The sequence below is a fragment of the Neltuma alba genome, unplaced genomic scaffold, assembly GCF_004799145.2.
Source record: "Neltuma alba isolate B1F8T4 unplaced genomic scaffold, ASM479914v2 tig00012727_pilon, whole genome shotgun sequence".
Classification (NCBI taxonomy): Eukaryota; Viridiplantae; Streptophyta; class Magnoliopsida; order Fabales; family Fabaceae; genus Neltuma; species Neltuma alba.
The window spans coordinates 752,975-772,048 of NW_021637149.1; the positions used below are offsets into that span (position 1 = coordinate 752,975).

At 35.8% G+C, this 19,074-nt stretch overlaps 2 protein-coding genes and 1 pseudogene across 2 annotated transcripts; 2 read left to right on the forward strand and 1 right to left on the reverse strand.

The window, feature by feature from the left end:
• Window positions 1-3,930: 3,930 nt before the first annotated feature.
• Window positions 3,931-4,978, forward strand: LOC114730317 (secoisolariciresinol dehydrogenase-like). The gene is made up of 2 exons (XM_028917366.1): window positions 3,931-3,971; window positions 4,078-4,978. The coding sequence occupies exons 1-2, from the start codon at window positions 3,931-3,933 to the stop codon at window positions 4,871-4,873; spliced, it is 837 nt and encodes a 278-aa protein (XP_028773199.1). The 3' UTR covers window positions 4,874-4,978.
• A 628-nt stretch (window positions 4,979-5,606) lies between these two features.
• On the reverse strand, window positions 5,607-9,100 carry LOC114730312 (receptor-like protein EIX2). Its single transcript, XM_028917357.1, has 2 exons — window positions 5,918-9,100; window positions 5,607-5,827 (listed from the first exon to the last, which is right to left on the reverse strand). The coding sequence occupies exon 1, from the start codon at window positions 8,951-8,953 to the stop codon at window positions 5,933-5,935; it is 3,021 nt and encodes a 1,006-aa protein (XP_028773190.1). The 5' UTR covers window positions 8,954-9,100; the 3' UTR covers window positions 5,607-5,827; window positions 5,918-5,932.
• Window positions 9,101-13,299: 4,199 nt separating this feature from the next.
• LOC114730320 (plastidial pyruvate kinase 2-like) lies at window positions 13,300-18,426 on the forward strand (annotated as a pseudogene).
• Window positions 18,427-19,074: the final 648 nt, after the last annotated feature.

Sequence of the window (19,074 nt, forward strand, 5' to 3'; positions counted from 1 at the left end):
ATTTTTATATTAAAGATCAGATACAGTATTTTATATGATTTTCATCCTATTCAAAAAGTTGTTTTGGAAAAAATGGCAGAGGGAAGTATAATCTGACCCCACATATTCAACGGTGACGGCCCAAGCTCTACGGTCAATATTCAATAGCACCCATTTTCACTCTAATTTAATTTCCACGTCACAAAGAAAACCAGGGCTGCGTAAAGGCCGGTTTGGACCCGATATATCAGTATGAAACCTCATTTGAAAAATGATCGGGCTGAAAATTTTGGTTTGTATGGACGGACCGATCCAGTCTGATTAGGCTAACATAATAAGTGAATAGTACATAATAATTCTATATCGAGTTACATTAAGTTTTCTAAAAAGTATGTCAATTTTTAGTTTTTATTTTTCTTAAAGTGTTAAGGAAAAATTGAATAAATATGAAAATTAAAATATATTTCCATAGAAGCTGCTGGTGGAGATCAGATACTGTGGGTCATAATGGGCTCGCCGTTTGATCAAGCCCATTATACAGCCCAATGTTTTTTTTTGGGAAATAAGACAAAATGATATATACAAGACAATAAGTGTTTAAATATTACAATAAGATAATAAGCAGCCCAATGTCTGATGCGCCAGCGACTTTACATGTAAAAGTTATGGTAAATAAATAAATGAGAAAATTGCAAATAAAAACCCCTAGTATGTAAAATTGTGATTTGGGACCCTAAATTTGGAAAATAACAAATAAAAACCAGGTCTCACTTTTACAAATATAAAATATGGGTGAAATGTCTAAAATATCCCTAAGTCAAATTGTGATTTGATCTACTGAAGTTGTCATTCGCTAAAGTGAACTTGTCATTTCCTATAATCAACTTGTTATTTGGCATACTTTTAGCCAAGTTGTGATTTGGTCTACTGAAGTTATCATTCGTTAAAGTGAACTTGTCATTTTTTATCATTTGACTGATAGACATTTCAGACATTTCACCATGATTTCATATTTGCAAAAGTGAGATCGGGTCCTTATTTGCTATTTTTCAAATTCAAGATCCCAAGTTCCAATTTCACATATTGGGGGTCTGTATTTGTAACTTTTCCTAAATAAATCACCATCCACATCGTCGTCATTATTTATAAAATTTGAATTACAAACCTTGTTGGGATGGACCCTCCAAAATGTGTAATGTGTGCTTCCTTACATGTTTGTGTATGTATATTATTTCCCCACATTAAAGTCCTGTTTAAAATTGAAACTAAATAGCATTCACATGTCAAGTTGAAGTTTTCCTTTTCCTATAAAAAAATGTATTTGATTTGAAACATTTTGATTGGCCGTAGCATATGAATTAGACGTGATATTGTTAGAGAATATAATAACATTGTACTACCTTCGGTTCTTAATATAAGACCTCGTTTAACTTTTATTTTTGTGCTGAATATAAGATCCTAATCCACTTTGTCTCTAATATTTATATATTTTTTTTCAAGATAGGCCTTCTAACAGTAGTAGTTCTAGTCAATACACTTGATTAGTAAGGATATTTTAGAAAAGACAACAGCTATTTATGACAAATAACTAACTTAACTTCTTTCCTTAATCTCTTCAAATTAATCAACTAACTCTTATAATTAGGACTGGAGGTAGTATTAAAAAATGTACTCGTATTTGATTTGAAACGTTTTGATTGGGCAGAGCATATGAATTAGACGTGATATTGTTGGAGAATATAATAACATTATATTAAAAATGTAAGAAACAAATTATTAATACCTGTTATGTTAAAAATCTTACAAGTCCTAAAAATTTGGAGAATGTAATGAGTCATTGGAGAAGAAAAAATAACAAGCTTATTAGAACCTACCAAAACACAATAAACGTGAATCCAAACGTGATCAAGGGATTATAATTAATTCAATTTATTATTCCCATCATTATCACTTTAATATAAAAAATTGATATATTATATACCCACATTAGATTCATTTAAAATTCTCATCATCATCATCATTTTAAAATAATAAATTAATTCATTTCACGTGGCAATACTTTTCAGCTCACTCATACAGATCAAGACAAGAATGCCCACATCATTGATGGGGCAGGTTTGGTAATTGGCACATTCAAAAGAAAGGTAATGCTCTAATGCGTAAAATAAAATATATGTAGAATTTCTTACATATTTTTCATCATAATCGAATATTTATGTGGCATTAGCTAGCTAAAATTAAAACAAATGTTATATGTATCGTGGATGTCCCGTGGTTGATTAGAAAGTAAGAAAATTCCAACTTCAGATTTCGCTTGAAAAAAGACCAAAAAAAAAGGATGAAAAAGGCAATGGGCTTGTTTAGTTTCTTGTTTTGAAAATGATTTGTTATTTTTAAAAACAGGAAAATAAAAAAACTTGTTTAGTAATTTGTTTTTAGTTGATTTTTTAAAAAACAAAAAAAAGTAACATGTTTCTGAAAACCAAAAAACCAAAACAATTTTTACATGTTTTTTTTATTTTTATTTTTATGTTTTTTATTTTTTGTTTTGAAAAGTTTCGAGAAATTTTCTCCTCTTTTCATTTACTTCCACCACTTATCATTACCAGCAACAATTATCACCTGCCAAGTATGGTTTTCTATGGTTTTTTTCAAACATGATTTTTTAAAATTATTATCCAAATAAATTTTTTTGTTTTCAAAAGTTATTCTAAAAAATAATTTTATAAAATTGTTTTGAGAAGAAAAAAACAAAGAACAAAAACAAACAGACCCAAAATCCCCCAACTCATACGCATGAAACAAATGAGAAGGCTTATACTAAGCAAAAGTCTCCTAAACAATCTACTACATACCAAGCTATTTATCTGTAACAATCTACTTCTCCGATTATTAATATAAAACCTATTTAATTAACTTGATTAGATGAAAAAAGTTAGGTAAGTTAGTTAATTATAAAAAATATAACATGTTTTTTCTAAAACACCATAATCATCTTCCTTAATACCTCTTTTACTTGATTATGGTTAAGGGAGTATTTATAAGGGTAATTTAAAAAAATTGATAAATATGATAAATAAATCTTATATTTAAAATTAAAATCAACTTAATAATTAGGTTCTATATTAAAAACTGGAGGAGTACCAAAAAGAAGGAAACAAATTGACTGTCTCAGTCTACCAAATAATTGCTAAATATTTGAATCACTTTTTATTCGATTTATCTTAATTACAGTTGATGACTTTTAAGGTGTGTGATAAAACTCTCGTGTCATCCTATATTTCTCTAACCAGCTCTTGAATTGTTGTAAACAGAGCGCATGGGAACGATTTTTGGCATTAAGTAGACTGATGAGCATCAAGAGCTTATCACCATTGCCCACCATTCACATCTAATACTACCTCCAGTCCTAATTATAAGAACTAGTTGACTAATTTGAAGAGATTAAGAAAGTAAATTGAGTTAATTGTTTGTTTTAAATAGGTGTTGTCTTTCCTAAAATGTCTTTGCTAATTAAGTGTATTGACTAGAACTATAATTATTAAAAGATTATCTTGAAAAAAATTGAGTAAATATGATAGACAAAATGGATTGGGATCTTATATTTAGGACTAAAATAAAAATCAAATAAGGTCTTATATTAAGGACCGGAGGTAGTAATTTGTAAGGCTTAGATTCAATTATTTTTTTACTTTTATTTTCAATATAAAAATATTCTAATGTGCATAAAATTTGAAATAAAGATAAACCAGAGGAATGAAAGCCAGCGGTTTAAATTGGACCATGACTCTTATCCACGCCGACCACGAATTCATGGTACTTGAAAACGACCACTCGTATGTACTCTATGGCCCGCCTCGTCCTCTGTCACTATATAACACACAGCAAAATTCGAACCAACACACATAATTAGTTGAAGATTGACATTGAAGAAGGCTCAAAAGCTCCATCATGGGAAGTGCCTCCATGCTAGCCGCTGTTGCCATGAGAAGGTAGGCCAAAATTAGAGTTTCATCTATCAGTTAATGGAACTATCAACTTCCCATTATGTTTCAAGTTTTAATGTGTATCCTTGTAAGTAAAATCATTCACTTTCAGGCTTGAAGGTAAGGTGGCTCTGATCACAGGCGGCGCAAGTGGAATTGGCGAGTGTACTGCAAGGCTCTTCTCTCAGCACGGAGCCAAAGTGGTGATCGCTGATATCCAAGATGACTTGGGTCACTCCGTTTCCAAAAGCATCACAGATTCTTCATCTTCTTCTTCTTCTTCTTCTTCTGCTACCTACATCCATTGCGACGTCACAAAGGAAAAGGACATCGAAAACGCAGTGGACACTGCGGTTTCGAAGTACGGCAAGCTTGACATCATGTTCAACAATGCTGGTATCGTCGGTGTCAACAAAACCAGCATCCTCGAAAACCACAAATCCGAATTCGAGGAGGTGATTAACGTGAACCTGATTGGTGTTTTTCTGGGGACCAAGCATGCAGCGAGGGTGACGGTCCCCGCACGACGCGGCAGCATTATATCAACGGCTAGTGTTTGTGGCTGTATCGGTGGGGTGGCTTCACATGCGTACACGAGCTCGAAGCATGCAGTGGTGGGCCTGACGAGGAACACCGCCGTGGAGCTCGGACGGTTTGGGATTCGGGTGAACTGTGTGTCGCCGTACGTGGTGGCGACACCGTTGGCCAAGGATTTCTTCAGGCTTGATGATGAGGGAGTCCATGGGGTTTATTCTAACCTTAAAGGTGCAAAGCTTGAACCTCAAGATGTGGCTGAGGCGGCACTGTACTTGGCAAGCGACCAGTCTAAATATGTGAGTGGCTATAATCTTGTGGTCGATGGAGGATTCACAATCACAAATCCCGGTTTCACTGTTTTTGGGAAATAAAGAGTGAATTGACTGTCACGAAAATCTGAGTCATGTTTTGGGAGATTTGTGTAGGTTTTTCCTCTCTGTCTTTGTCCGATTGGATCACTTTCAGTGTGCGCTTTTGGATTTGATGGATGTTCTATTTGTAATAAACTAATCTATTATATATCCCTACTTTGTTAAGTAGCTGTACACCTCTTTTCACATTATCACAGTAACGAGTGAAGGCAGAGTAATGAAGAGATATTGTTATTGATGAATGTACACTACAGAGGGAGTACATTTGGATATATATATGCGTGTATATGGCTGTAGTCAAATTGAAGAGAATGGGAAATTCCATTATATGCCTAATTAAGCTTTCAGTGTGTCCTTTTAGATTTGAAGAATCTTTATTTGCTTCTGCAGGAATGAAAACTCTGATTTTGATTCATCATGATAAGAACACAAAACCTGTGAGGTGAAGATTATTTTTAAAGATTATCTTATTTAGAATATTTTTTATCACGTTCTTAAAATGAGTGGCCTTTTTATGTTTTTATATATATATATATATATAACTATTTTTTTAAACGCCAATCATTGTTCAGGGGTCCCAAAGACTTCGGCCACATTGTAGAAGTGAATGGCTTTTCATTTACTTCTAGAAAGATTATCAAGACCATAAGCATACTTCCCCCGTATGCAGGCTTTCAGACTATTGTTTGCCTTTTGATTTACATATTTCTCTGTCGTAAGATTTTAGACTTTGCTAATCCCCTGTCTCTATGTGACTGTAATAACACAACACAGCGCAAAAGCTAATCATACACTTCCAAAGCAGTTTCACATACTGTAGTAACTAAATATATTTCTAATTGACAGAACAGCAAAATTATTTCCATTTTCTCACACAACAAAGACTAGTCCCTTGACAGATCTCTAACCTCGAAAACCAAGCCCAAAGTAGATGCCTTCAAGGGAAATTTTCTTCTGCAAAAAGGTATAAACTCAGATCAAGGCTAATTAAATATGAAAGCAATAGTTAAAAGCAAAGAATGGGGAGAAACCTAGGAGTATTACCGGTTAGCTTACGAGTCACCTCTTCGATTTTGCTATTCTCAAGGCTGCCTTGACATAAATCCAGTCTGTCACATTGCTCAAGAACCTGAAGTAGGCGTGTCTCCAAGAACGGTTGAAAAGTATTGAGCCAAAAATACCCCAGAATCCTATTATAAATCCGATTGCCAAACTCCAATAAAATCCTTTGGATATGAATGAATCCTCATCTTCTTGGACCCCAGTAGGCTCTTGAGGTGTGTTCTCCTCATGACATGATTTATCAAGTGGTTTTCCACAGAGATCAAGATTTCCCTCATAGCTTGAGCCATTAAAACTCTGCAACTGTGTGCTGATTGGGATTTTTCCAGAAAGGTGGTTATATGATAAATCCAACATGGTGAGACGGTCAATTAAAGCCAGGCTAGAAGGGATTGATCCAGATAAGTTGTTTCTTGACAAGTCAAGAAATTCCAATGACATTAACCTACCAATGCCAAGGGGAATTCTTCCAGACAAGCTGTTTCTTGATAGGTTCAAAGAAATCAGCTCAACTAAACCCCCAATTTCTTTTGGAATTACTCCACTTATTTGGTTGCTCGAAAGATCAATGCTTTTCAACAACTTACTATGCTTAAACATTTGTGGCGCACCTTTCCACATGAGCAATGCATTTATATCATATTGATAGAAGGGTGTTGATCCATTACTGGATATAGAAGGGCTCACTAAATTTGTTGATGAACTCTCTTGAATCATTGCAGTAAAGTTCTTCAAGCATCTGAAAATTTGCCCAGACAGATTATTCAGAGAGAGATCCAAGAGTTGAAGGCTTGTCAGATAACAAAGATGCAATGGTAAGCTTCCTGAAAAGCGATTATTTCGTAAGCTTAACATCTGTAACTGTTGTAATTCATCTCCTATCCATGAAGGTATAGGTCCTGACAATTTATTTTCCCCCACATCTAGCATTTTAAGGCTTGCGCAAGTCTTCAAAGACGAAGACAACTCCCCAATAAACCTATTGTTTCTCATGATCAATACTTGAAGTGCAAGAAGAGATCCAATGGAAGATGGAATTTTTCCTGATAAGTTATTGTTACTCAAATCAAGATAGATCAATGATGTGAAACCGCTCCAACAATCAGGAAGTTTACCTGATAATTGATTACTCGATATATCCAATGAGGCCAACACATCTGCTGAACTGTTATCACATAAAAAGGCAGAAGATTCGGAAAACTTGTTTGCGGACAAGTCAACAACTGAAGCACTACGTAGAAAGGATGGAATTAAGCCTTCAAATTGATTTGAAGCTAGAGATACATCAGGAGAGCCAGAAAATCTTACTGGGGAGTTTGGAATTGTGCCCCATAAGCTGTTGTATGAAACGTTGAGCCACAATAAATTTGGTGTTAAAAGACCCCAAAACCATTGTGGAACAGTATCAGATATTCCAGCATCGGAAATATCAAGAACAGAGAAGTTATTTTGAGTATGCAACCAATTAGGAAAATCAGGACCTAGCGTGCAAGATCTAAGAAATATCTGATCCAATTGAAAAGATGGGATCCAATTCTTCCCAAACTTCAATGTTAATGAGTTGTAAGAAAGGTCTAGTGTCTTCAAGTTTGACACATTTGCAAAATGTGACTCAGTGATGACACCTTTCAAAGAGTTGGAATGAATGGACAAAGTGACCAACTGAGATGAGAATCGAATGCCTTCAGGAATTGACCCATTCAAACTATTTTCTGTAAGGATTAAAGTCTCTAAAGAGGTGAATATGGAAAGATCAGATAATGTTCCAGTGATTTGGTTCCAGCTAAGATCCAAATTTTGCAGAGTGTGCCTAGCACACCCTGACAAATTCCCAAGTATTTTAGGAAGTTCTTCATTCAAAAGGTTATATTTCAAAGTCAAGGACTGTAAGCTACATACATCCCTAAACGATTCAGGTATCCCACCATGTAGTGTATTTTCAGAAAGGTCTAGATACTCTAGGGAAGTCATTTTACCTAATTCATTTGGGATAAGACCTTGTAAGCGGTTATTGCTAAGATCAAGCTCAACCAGGTTTGAGCTCACATTGGATAGCCACTGGAATATAATGGACGATGTGAAACCATTGTCAGAAAGATCGAAACTAGCAAGAGAATCTGAAAATTTCCATTTTGAAGGTGTCAAGGGAATGATATTATCATCAGATAGACTACAACCTGTGAGGCTGACTTCTCTTATGTTTGGAAGCTTCCCAATCATTTGTAGCCAGTTGTGAGAATGGTTCAGATTAATCACCTTGCTCAAGTCAAGTCGAGTTAAAGAAGTGAGACTAGATAGCCACTGACCTCCACCTTGATCCTTGTCTTCAAGTGTGAGAGCAGTATTGAATCCAAGGTCAAGCTTCTGCAACTTCGAAAGATTCCCAAGTTGATAAGGTATTGTACCTTCAAGCATATTCTCTCCCAGATCAAGATACAGCAACTGCGACAGATTTCCAAGCTGATATGGAATTTCACCTCCTAGACCGATCTTTTCAAGATTAAGATACTGCAAGTTCGAGAGATTTCCAAGTTGGTTTGGAATTTGTCCGCCAAAATAGCAACTTCTGAGATCAAGGAATCTCAAGTTCTTGAGAGAGCCAAAGAAATCCGGGACATGATTGTCTCCGAAATCATTGTAACTAAGATTCAGATATTTCAGGTCTTGCAACTCCAGCAACGATGCACTAATATTGCCCTGTAAAATGAATTGTTGTTCTCCTGCGTCACCGAATTCTCCACGAAGGTCGAGAATTTCTACGTGTCCAGTTCGGTTGCTACACTGAACTCCCTCCCATTGGCAACAATTTCTCTTTTCCTCTTCACTTCCCCAGGAAGACAAACGGCCATTGTTGTCCACGAGGCCATCTTTGAACTGAAGCAAGGCTTGCCTTTCCCTTTCTGGACACCTAACTGCTGCACCTGTAGCTCTCAAAGTATCATTGAGAACAAAAAGATGAAGCTCGAAAACCAGTATTACTTGAAGGAGTTTGAGAGAAACTGCGTTCAAGATCTTCATTCTTTTGAAAAATGATTAGACCAATGTCTGGTTTTTCGCAATTCAAAAGTTATATTACTAGTGCCTATATATAGTATGGTCTTGCCTACTCAAACCCAATGAACATGTTCACATTACTTAAGTTGAGAAGTTCTCACGGAAGTTTTAAAGCCATTGCACTGCCATCTTCTTTGCAAAGGACTCAATCACTCAGTTGCGCAAGAGGAAGATCCTTCGAGGAAAATGGCAACGAAGGACTCAAATATTTAAAATTAATAACTACTGTTAAGAGGGGCCCTGTGACTCGGATTAATCATTTTTCTGCAGATGGCTTTAGCCTTATTCAAGTGGCATCACTTTCGTAGTCTCCTCTTAATTAAATATCATTGTTCTGCCTTGGTTCAAGTATTTTGGCTCTAGTGCATATTAGTAATTGATTGATTAAAACGTAACTCAATTTAATAGTCAAGTCAAGGACAAACCATTTAGCATCACAACAGTCCATTAAAAATGGGTAGTTTAAAACACTAGATTCCATAAACTAAACAATTTGTTGGTAAGAAAATGGATGGACACAAATGACAAATTGCTGCCTAATTTTGAGATTTATGAATAGGGGCTAATTGTATTATATATATATATATATTAAAAGATAACTTTTGGGCGAAGATTCATACGCAACAATGGCTGCTTGTCGAGATATATAGTGCATATCAAAACGTGTGGAAGGAAGAAAGAAGCAACTTTGCTTTTTCCCTTAGGCCTCCAAGTTGAGTTTATCAGTTACAATATGCAGCCGCCTTCGTGCTTGCTTTCTTCTTTTACCTTTTTGGAAAAATTACCAATAAATTTCACTTCAAAAAATTAAATAGAGAGGTTCCGAGTTGAAGTCTAGACATATAGCCATTGACCTCCACCTTGATCATCATCTTTAAGTTTGAAAGCAGTATTGAATCCAAGATCAAGCTTGAGCAAAACTTCTCTAGCTGATAAGGCATTGTGCCTCTTGGTATAAATATATTCCAAGTATGAAAACAAATGAATTAATTTCAAGAAAATGATATTTTATAAATTATAAAAAAATAAATTAAAATATCACAAAACATCTTTCCAGCACGCGTACCTACCCACCAATGAAATTTTTCCAAAGGAAGTGGCCGCCCAATGGGATTGTCCATACTTCATAATCAAGTGGGCAAAGTTTACTTATAGTTAGGCTCCCTATTTCTTGTTTGAGCTACAAAAATCATGCATAAATTTCATTAATAGCTGCTAAGCCATAATAAATTAATGAAACATTTTATTTTAAAATGTCACACTCTTCACAACTCTATAAATATCATGGTTTCTAAATTCTAACAGCACATAGGCATATAGGAGTACTTATGAATCAGATTATGCTAAGGTTTTTTTTTTTTAGAATTTGAAGAGCCAAGAGGAAAAGTAAGAAGATGCAATAAACAATAATATTAGAATATAGCAGCCAGTGGAAGTGGTAGTAGCTAATCAAGTCAGTGATGGATGGCTCCGTACATTGATCGATTTCAATATTGCAAATTGCCAGATAGTGCTGTGCTGGTGGGACTCGCCACTGCTAATAATTTGAACCCCCCATCAAAGCTATAACCAATTTTAATTTTTTTTAAATTTAATCTTTTTCACCTTTTAATATTACAGTTAAAGTTTAGGTAAACATAATCGAAACTTGAAAGATGCGAACTTTAGAGGAAGGCTTGCTGGCGGGAAACCTCTCTTCTTGTTTACGGTTCTCTTATCGTTCTCTTCTCTAATTTTCACCCTCCATTTCATCTCATGGTTACGAGACACCCAATAAAATATTGACATTTGCACATACAAATATAACATTTTACTGTTTCACGTCAAAATGAAAATTATTCTCGCATATTAAATTAAACTCGAGGCAAGTTGTGTTATTCAAACGGGTATGTAGAGCAATTAGGAGAAGGGGCTTTTTTTAAAAGGGGGAAAAAAGGCAGTTAAATTTAAAATTGAAGACTCACTGTTTTGATAGTATTTTACTACAGGTCTCAGCATTTTATTGAGTGTTTCATGACCGTAAGATAAAATTGAGGGTGGGGATTAGAGAAGAGGCTGATAAGAGGACTGTAAGAGAAAGAGGAGAGGTTCCATTGTCGGATAGATATAAAATCTTGAATTTATCGCTATTCTGCAAGCGATTCACAATGTTCCTGGGCTGTGCCAAGATCACTAATAGTATGGGCCCATTATTCAATAAATGGGCCGAATGATGGGGGAGAGAAACCCAATTTTAAGCCCAAAAAGTGCTAGCTGTTGCTCCATTAGGATTAACTGACGTCCATTTGACGTCATGACAAACCCAACAAGCTGGTTGTTGTGGGAAGCATTTGGAGGGCATTTATCTGTGTCCTGGAACCAAGAAGCTCATCCTAGCATCGAACTTGAGGTCGTCTGTGGCATTCTGAATGCTGATGAATGCAATAAAGCGTCCAAAGGTGCCTTCATTATTATTAGAGTCTAATTAATCAAGGTTCTGCACATAGTAAGAGTGACATTATTATTGCTTCTGGACCAATTATGGTACACGTGCATAAGATTGGGAAGTTCTCTATGTACATGGTAATAAAATACACTTCTCTAGTTTTTAATATAAGACTTGATTGACTGATTTAGATAGTTTTAAAAAGTTAAAAAAAATTACTTAATTATAATATATGTTACATAATTTTTTAAAATACTTTTATATATTATTAGATTATATATTAGTTCATAAGTTAAGCAAATTGGTTTGAAAAAAAATAAGACATATAAATATTTTAAAGTAACTTTTAAGTTTCCTTAATCTTTTCCAATTAGTGAACTTGCTAGGTCTCTCAGTAGTCTATTTCTCTTAACTTTTCATATGTTATAGTAAAATATTAGTGCTAGAAATTCAGCTTTATATATATGTTTACATGTGTATATCAATGCAGATATATGCACGCATTAGTACTGCACGTAAGTATTAGTACAGCGTTTTTTTGGACAACCAGGGAAGTCGGGGGGAAAAACAAATGCATCATTCAAGAGACATATGATCATACATCGCTAGCATTATTACCCTCTAATTGAAATTTGCTTTGTGTCAAGCCCATGCTTCTTCCTTCCCCAATTTTCCCATGCTTTATTAGAATATCTATGTGTGTATATATATATAGTACTACTATAAAATATTTATGTGTGTATATATAGTACTACTATATATGTCAGTTAATTAAGCTTATAGTGGTGAAGAAAAGGGCACGTATAACAGGGAGTCAAATTGGCATGATTTCTTCATTAAATTTGATTGGTCCAGTGGTGTTATGAGAATGGATTAAAGTTTCAGACTGCTCTTTTTCAACAGTCACTCCTATTTTCAGGATCCGAACTGGTGAACAGGTTGATGTTTCTTTCTTGGTCCATCTCATTGCATAAACACGTTTGGATCCGTAGATATATATCTATTTGCTGTGATTGTGATTAGGAAATGTATAAAACCAAGTAGTTCATCTGCTCAATATGTGCAGCTGTCTTCTTGTGGTTTGGTGAACTTCTTAACGATAATTAAAGAGTCCCTGCTTGGATGGCGCGCTGTTCATATTAGGTTATCCTTTTATACGCCTTTTATTAATATTCTCTTTTTCTACCATATTTTATTATTAGTCCTTCACTTCTTAATATGAAATCTATTTAATTAGATTAAGAAAGTTAGGTAGGTTAGTTAATTATAAAAAATATAACATGTTTTTCTTAAAACACCATGATTATTTTTCTTGATATCCTTTCTCCCTTATTTACTTGATTATAATTAAGAAAGTATCCATAAGGTAATTTAGGAAAAACGAATAAATATGAAAAATAAGTTTTATACTTAGAATCAAAATTAACTTAATAATTATATCATATATTAAGGACAGGGGAGTATTATTATTGACATCAAGACTCTATGGAGCAAGTTTGGGTATATACAATTCTGAACACAACTTTTTAGTAAAAATCATTTCATATTCCCTCTTGATTTCTTTGAGACAATAGAGCCAGTATTTTTTTCTATCACTAAATTTACACGAAATAAATGTGCCGGTAATTTCTTACACTAATCTTATTCAGTTTGCAGCTTACAAATACTTCTTTATTATAAGCCATTTGGATAAATTTTAATTAGTCCGCTCTAAATTAGAAGGAAAAAGACTCAAGACCCGCTTTAAAACGGCGTCGTAGAACTGCTGGAAGCAGCGTCCGCGCGATTTTTGACAGCATGTCCCTCGACTGAGACAAAAAAAGGGGAAAAAAAAAAAAGATAAGAAAAGGGCCTCGAAAACTAAGTCGCGAGAGCACTGGTCATTTTCCTCGATACAAACGAGGCCTCCCTTCTCTTCTTTGTCTTCTCAAAACCTCCGCCAAATTTTGCGGCGACTTCTCCAACTTCCCTCTATAATTCCATCTTCCTTCTTTCTCGACCTCGCACACACACAATCCTTCCTCTTCCTTTCTACTTCCTCCTCCTCACATCTCTCCTTCTCGCTCTCTTCCACTTCCATCCACAATGTCCCAGGTGGTGGCCACGCGCTCCATTCACAGCTCCTTCGTTTGCCCCAACCCTGGATCTGCACAACCCAGGGCTGAAAACTCGTTAAAGCCTTCGACTTTTGCTTTCAATGTTTTCTCACCTAAGAAGACTTCCAAGTTGGGCTTCCACAGAAGGCCATGCCAGATCACTGCAAGGAAAGCTGCTCTTTCACCTGCTGAAGTAGTTCCCGTATCACCCGAGGATGATTTGAAGGTTCGTACATTTCATCATTTGTTATGAAACTGCCTCGATTTTGCGACGGAAAGTTGGGAATTGCTTATGAGTCTTGTTCGGTGTTCTTAGATTGAGGAGCAGTTGCAGCATTTGCGTGGAATCCAGCAATTCGGTGACACTTCAGCTGGTATGTGGTCGAAGCCCACTGTTAGAAGGAAGACGAAGATAGTCTGTACGATTGGTCCTTCTACTAATACTCGGGAAATGATCTGGAAGCTCGCTGAGGCTGGCATGAATGTTGCTCGCCTCAATATGTCTCATGGGGACCACGCTTCTCATCAGAAAGTTATCGACTTGGTTAAGGAGTATAATGCACAATCTAAGGATAACGTGATCTCGATTATGCTTGACACTAAGGCAAGTTTGAACTTTGACTATTTTCTTGTTTCTGAAAATTGCTACGTTGCTTACATTTTATTTTCGCCATTTTTTAGTAGTTTACTGACAAATAAATATCGGCCTTTGTACTGTGCAATTAAGCACGGTAAGATAGCGATGAAGTATGTACTGAAAGGATGTTGCTTATTAGGCGACAGGGTTATTTTGCGCAAATATAATATATATGCAGGATATGACTGGCTTTCCTTAATCTGTACGAGATGACATTTATTTCGCCTCTGGTGGCCTATCGTTTTGTGACTCTTTAGAATGATATGCTGTAACTTGGCAGTTGTTGTGATTCATATTTCAATTCATAATGGTACACATTAGTGAATGAGGTGTCTTCATTGGCACACAAAAAACAACTCAGTTAATCTAGTATTATTTTATTTCACGGTTAGAACAACATTTTCCTTCTGTGTTGGTAACATTATCTGTTGACCTGTTGTAAAGTCGGATTTTGTCATATCTTTTGGAAATGAGAATTTGACTGATGTGAACTTTGTTTTGCTGATGTGAACTTTGTTTGCTTTTTCAAGACTGAGGTTTTAGTTTTGTCTTATGGTTTTATGATTGATAGTTCTTTTTCTTCCTTTTAGGGCCCTGAGGTTAGGAGTGGGGATTTGCCACAAACCAATCACGTTGACACCTGGTCAGGAATTCACTTTTACAATTCAGAGGGGTGTTGGAACTCCAGATTGTGTCAGTGTGAACTACGATGATTTTGTCAATGATGTGGAAGTTGGGGACATGCTTCTCGTTGATGGTATGATGATCATTTGATCACTTCAGTCACTCACATCTCTCACAAACGTGTTTTAAGTTGATTAATGCTTACCTCCATATTAGTCACGGCCTATGGAGAGTTTAGCAATCTTCACATAGCCCTCCTCCTCCACCAGCAGCCCTCTTTCCCTTTGGATTTCGGAGCGTGCTACCTTGCTTCTGACCTTGTTTATATGGATAATGAGCTAGAACATGCTATTACAGCAAAACCAAAATTTAGTTTGTTAAATATTTTAATTAAGCCAACAACGGGCCTTAATAATTCATTTTCCAAGTTGAAATGGTCTTTGATTGGAATAAGATTTTTAATAACCAGTGGTTGGGAGGTCAACAGTCATCACTTATCTTGTATAAAAGTTTTTGTGCACATATAGTGGACTTGTGTTTTGTCCCCACTTCAAGCCCAAGGGGCTTAGTCTTGTAGATAATGATTCCAATCACAGATCCTCACTTAGTTGGTCAAATTTTTTTATTAAAAATGGTCTTGAACTTATAAACTATCATTGACTCCCAAACTGTGCAGCCACACATCACAAGGAAACCATATTACTTAGACATAGTTTGATGGAATATTGACTTTTTACTGTTGATGTAGGTGGTATGATGTCATTGATGGTTAAATCAAAGACAGTGATTCAGTGAAATGTGAAGTTGTCGATGGAGGAGAGCTCAAATCAAGGCGACATTTGAATGTTCGAGGAAAAAGTGCAACACTGCCTTCCATTACAGGTTGGTCTTTACTTACTGATCCTGTTTTCTGTCTTTTCTGATGATTCATGTTCCATCTTCCTCTTTGTGTCTAAATTTTTTATTTGATGTTAAGCTGGTCTCATGAACAAAAATTCTGATGCAGAGAAGGACTGGGATGACATCAAATTTGGAGTAGATAACCAAGTTGACTTTTATGCCGTTTCCTTTGTTAAGGATGCCAAGTGGTTCATGAATTGAGAAGATTATTTAAAAAGTAAGAAATAGAAAAAGAGTTTTTAAACAATCAGTTATATGAGGGGTTATAACTGTAGATAATAAATTTCTTGTTCAATACCTCAGGCGTGGTGGTGCTGATATACATGTCATCGTGAAGATTGAAAGTGCAGACTCTATACCAAACTTGCACTCAATCATTACAGCTTCTGATGGGGTTTGATCTAATCCTTGCTTTATTTCTTTATATTGCTGCGTTATATGGGGGTTGCTTTGCACTTATATTGTAAATACAGTGATTGTGAATAATTCTGTTAATGTTGATCGATCTATTTTAAAATCCTGATTTAGGCAATGGTTGCTAGAGGTGATCTTGGTGCAGAGCTTCCCATTGAGGAGGTTTTCCACTTTTGCAGGTAATGTCATTTTGAATAGAAAGCAACTATACAAGTATTGTTCTGTTGGGTTAAAAACTTCCAGAAGTTGACATTAAATTGAGCTTATCTTAACATCTGTTGTGACTGATAATGTCAAACTATAGGAAGAGATAATCATGATTTGCCGTAGCATGGGGAAGGCTGTTATTGTAGCAACTAATATGCTGGAAAGCATGATTGTACACCCTACACCAACCAGAGCAGAAGTATCAGACATTGCTATTGCTGTTCGTGAAGGTGCTGATGGGATTATGCTTTCTGGAGAAACTGCCCATGGAAAGTAAGTAACTAGCTTCCTGCATATCTCAAGGGTAGAAAAATGAATGGAGAATTTTTGAGGGAGAGAGTGTGTTCAGTCGCTTATTCAAGTGGTTCCCGACTCAAGTGCCCCCCATGCATCACATGTCTCTTTAAAATGGGTCGATTTTGGTAGGAAATTGAGAGGATTTGAACCTCTCAAATTACATTGATTTGCTAATGTAACAAATAGTTGGGGGGTTACTAACTTCAACAACATGTCATTCAAAAGGAATGAGCGTTGTAAATGACATTGATATTTCTCCTATATAGCTATGTGTTAGATAAAGTTAGTCACTTTAACAACCCAAAACACTACTAAAAGAAACACAGGTTGTATTATAATCAATTTGTCTTTGCTGTGATTTAAGATAAATGGTATTTAGACTATGTGCATTATTAAGGGAAGGAAATTATCATTTTGTCCTTTAGCTGAGTAGACAGTGAATTGCAATATTAGCATTTTGGGTCATTTGGAAAAACTTTGATGTTAACTGATAATATCGTTGGTAATCTACAGAAGCAAGAAACAGCTGAAAGTTAATAAATGTTTTCAACTAGTATGCTTACCATCACTCCCTAAGAAAGGGAATTATATATTGTTGTTGTCATGCAGGTTCCACATCAAAGCTGTGAAAGTAATGCACACAGTAGCATTACGGACAGAAGCAACCATTCCAGGTGGTCAAGTGCCGCCTAATCTTGGCCAAGTATTCAAGGTTTGAAGTTACAATGCTCTGTAGCCATGCTAAATTTTTTCATCCACTATAAAGTCTTGCTATGTTTGACCATCAGAGCGGATATATTGATTCTTATCTTGGATATCTGCAGAACCACATGAGCGAGATGTTTGCATACCATGCAACAATGATGTCTAACACCCTTGGAAACTCTACTTTAGTCTTCACTAGATCAGGTTTTATGGCTATCCTACTGAGCCACTATCGACCTTCTGGCACTATATTTGCTTTACTGATAAGTAAGTACTTTATCTTCCTCCTCATTTGTTATCAAGAAAATTTGGCCTTCAGAAATGTTCAATATTTTCTCCTTTCCCTGAAAGACATACTGGATGCATTTAGTATGTTGTTTGTACTTATACCTTTTTGGGCTTGAGTTCTCTCATCTTGGTCGATTGTCTCGTGTGCAATTGGTGAATATTTAACATTTACAATGTTACAATTTCCCTATGTCCTCCAGGATTTTAACCGATGCATCTGATGGAATTCATTCCATTCTTTCCCCGAAGATGTGTGCATTATGTCTTTAAAAGCTAAACTGATACATATTACTGTTTTTGTTATACATTGTGTATTTGTGAAAGCTTTATGATCTGAAAACTGAAAATTTTGCTGCCCACACAGCAAGAGGATACAACAGCGGCTGGCTTGTATCAAGGGGTGTGTCCCATATATATGGAATTTCTGACGATGCGGAGGAGACTTTTGCTAGAGCGCTAGGCTTGCTCCAGGTATTGTTTTGAAGCATTTGTGTTTTACACGCTGGTAAACAAGCTATTATTGAGTTGTGTTTAAAGTTGATATTTCATACTTCCATGTAAACACCCCCTTCGCCCAAAAAAGTAAAGGAGAAAAACGAAAAAAAAAAATATAAGGGAAGAAAAGGATTGCTGTGCTACAATGCTTGTTTTTACTCTTGTGTTTGGTCTTTTACGTGCACTTATGATGAGTATATATTCATGGTTCTACCTTCAGAAGCAAGGAATGGAAAGGAAGGAGAAGAAGTGGCCCTTGTACAGAGTGGCAGACAACCCATATGGAGGTCCCAGTCCACTCACAACATCCAGGTCCGGCAAGTGTAAACAGCAACAAAAGATGGGTTACACACCCACTGGTTAAGTTTTGAGCTCATAAAACAGGATAATCTAGTCTAGAGTAGCATTACGTTACCTCTTTGCCTCTGGTGGTTTGATGTCACAATTGCTTTGCTTGCTTGGTTTAGATTGTTTCTGTTTCAATGTTTATTACATGATATTGTATTTGTTCTCTTATGATTTAAAATTACTATATAGGTTGTATGTGGGACTGAATTTTGTTAGAGACTGGAAAGAGCAGTTTCTTCCTTGGTTGACGGACTCGGGATCGAATTGTTATATTCTGTTGTATTTTTTCAGACCTTGATCACTGTAAGAAAGCAATCAATAATACTGAAAGATGTGATGAATTTAGAGAGCGGTGGATTTTATTTATATTACCCTGTTCTCACTTGAAACCATCGAGCATTATTTCGAAAATGTGGATGCAATGTCTTGTCTTTGGGAACACTTGCGTCACGTACTAAAGTCGAAATAATTTGACTTCATTTAAAAAAATCAACTTATAAAATCAAAATAGTACTGATCCATTGAATTTTGAGATAAAATTTGTAGGAAATTGAAGAGGTCCCCACTCGAGTTAGTCTCCTTCTGTCAAACGGTTCCCTCGGTGTCTCTGTAGTTTTAAATAATTTACTCGTTCAATGAGCTTCGTAGT

Excerpts from the sequence above, each read along its gene's own strand:
- LOC114730317 (XM_028917366.1), top strand. The coding sequence starts at position 3,931 with ATGGGAAGTGCCTCCATGCTAGCCGCTGTTGCCATGAGAAG. Across the intron at positions 3,972-4,077 it reads GCCGCTGTTGCCATGAGAAG|GCTTGAAGGTAAGGTGGCTC; the intron begins GTAGGCCAAAAT and ends ATTCACTTTCAG.
- LOC114730312 (XM_028917357.1), bottom strand. The coding sequence starts at position 8,953 with ATGAAGATCTTGAACGCAGTTTCTCTCAAACTCCTTCAAGTAATACTG.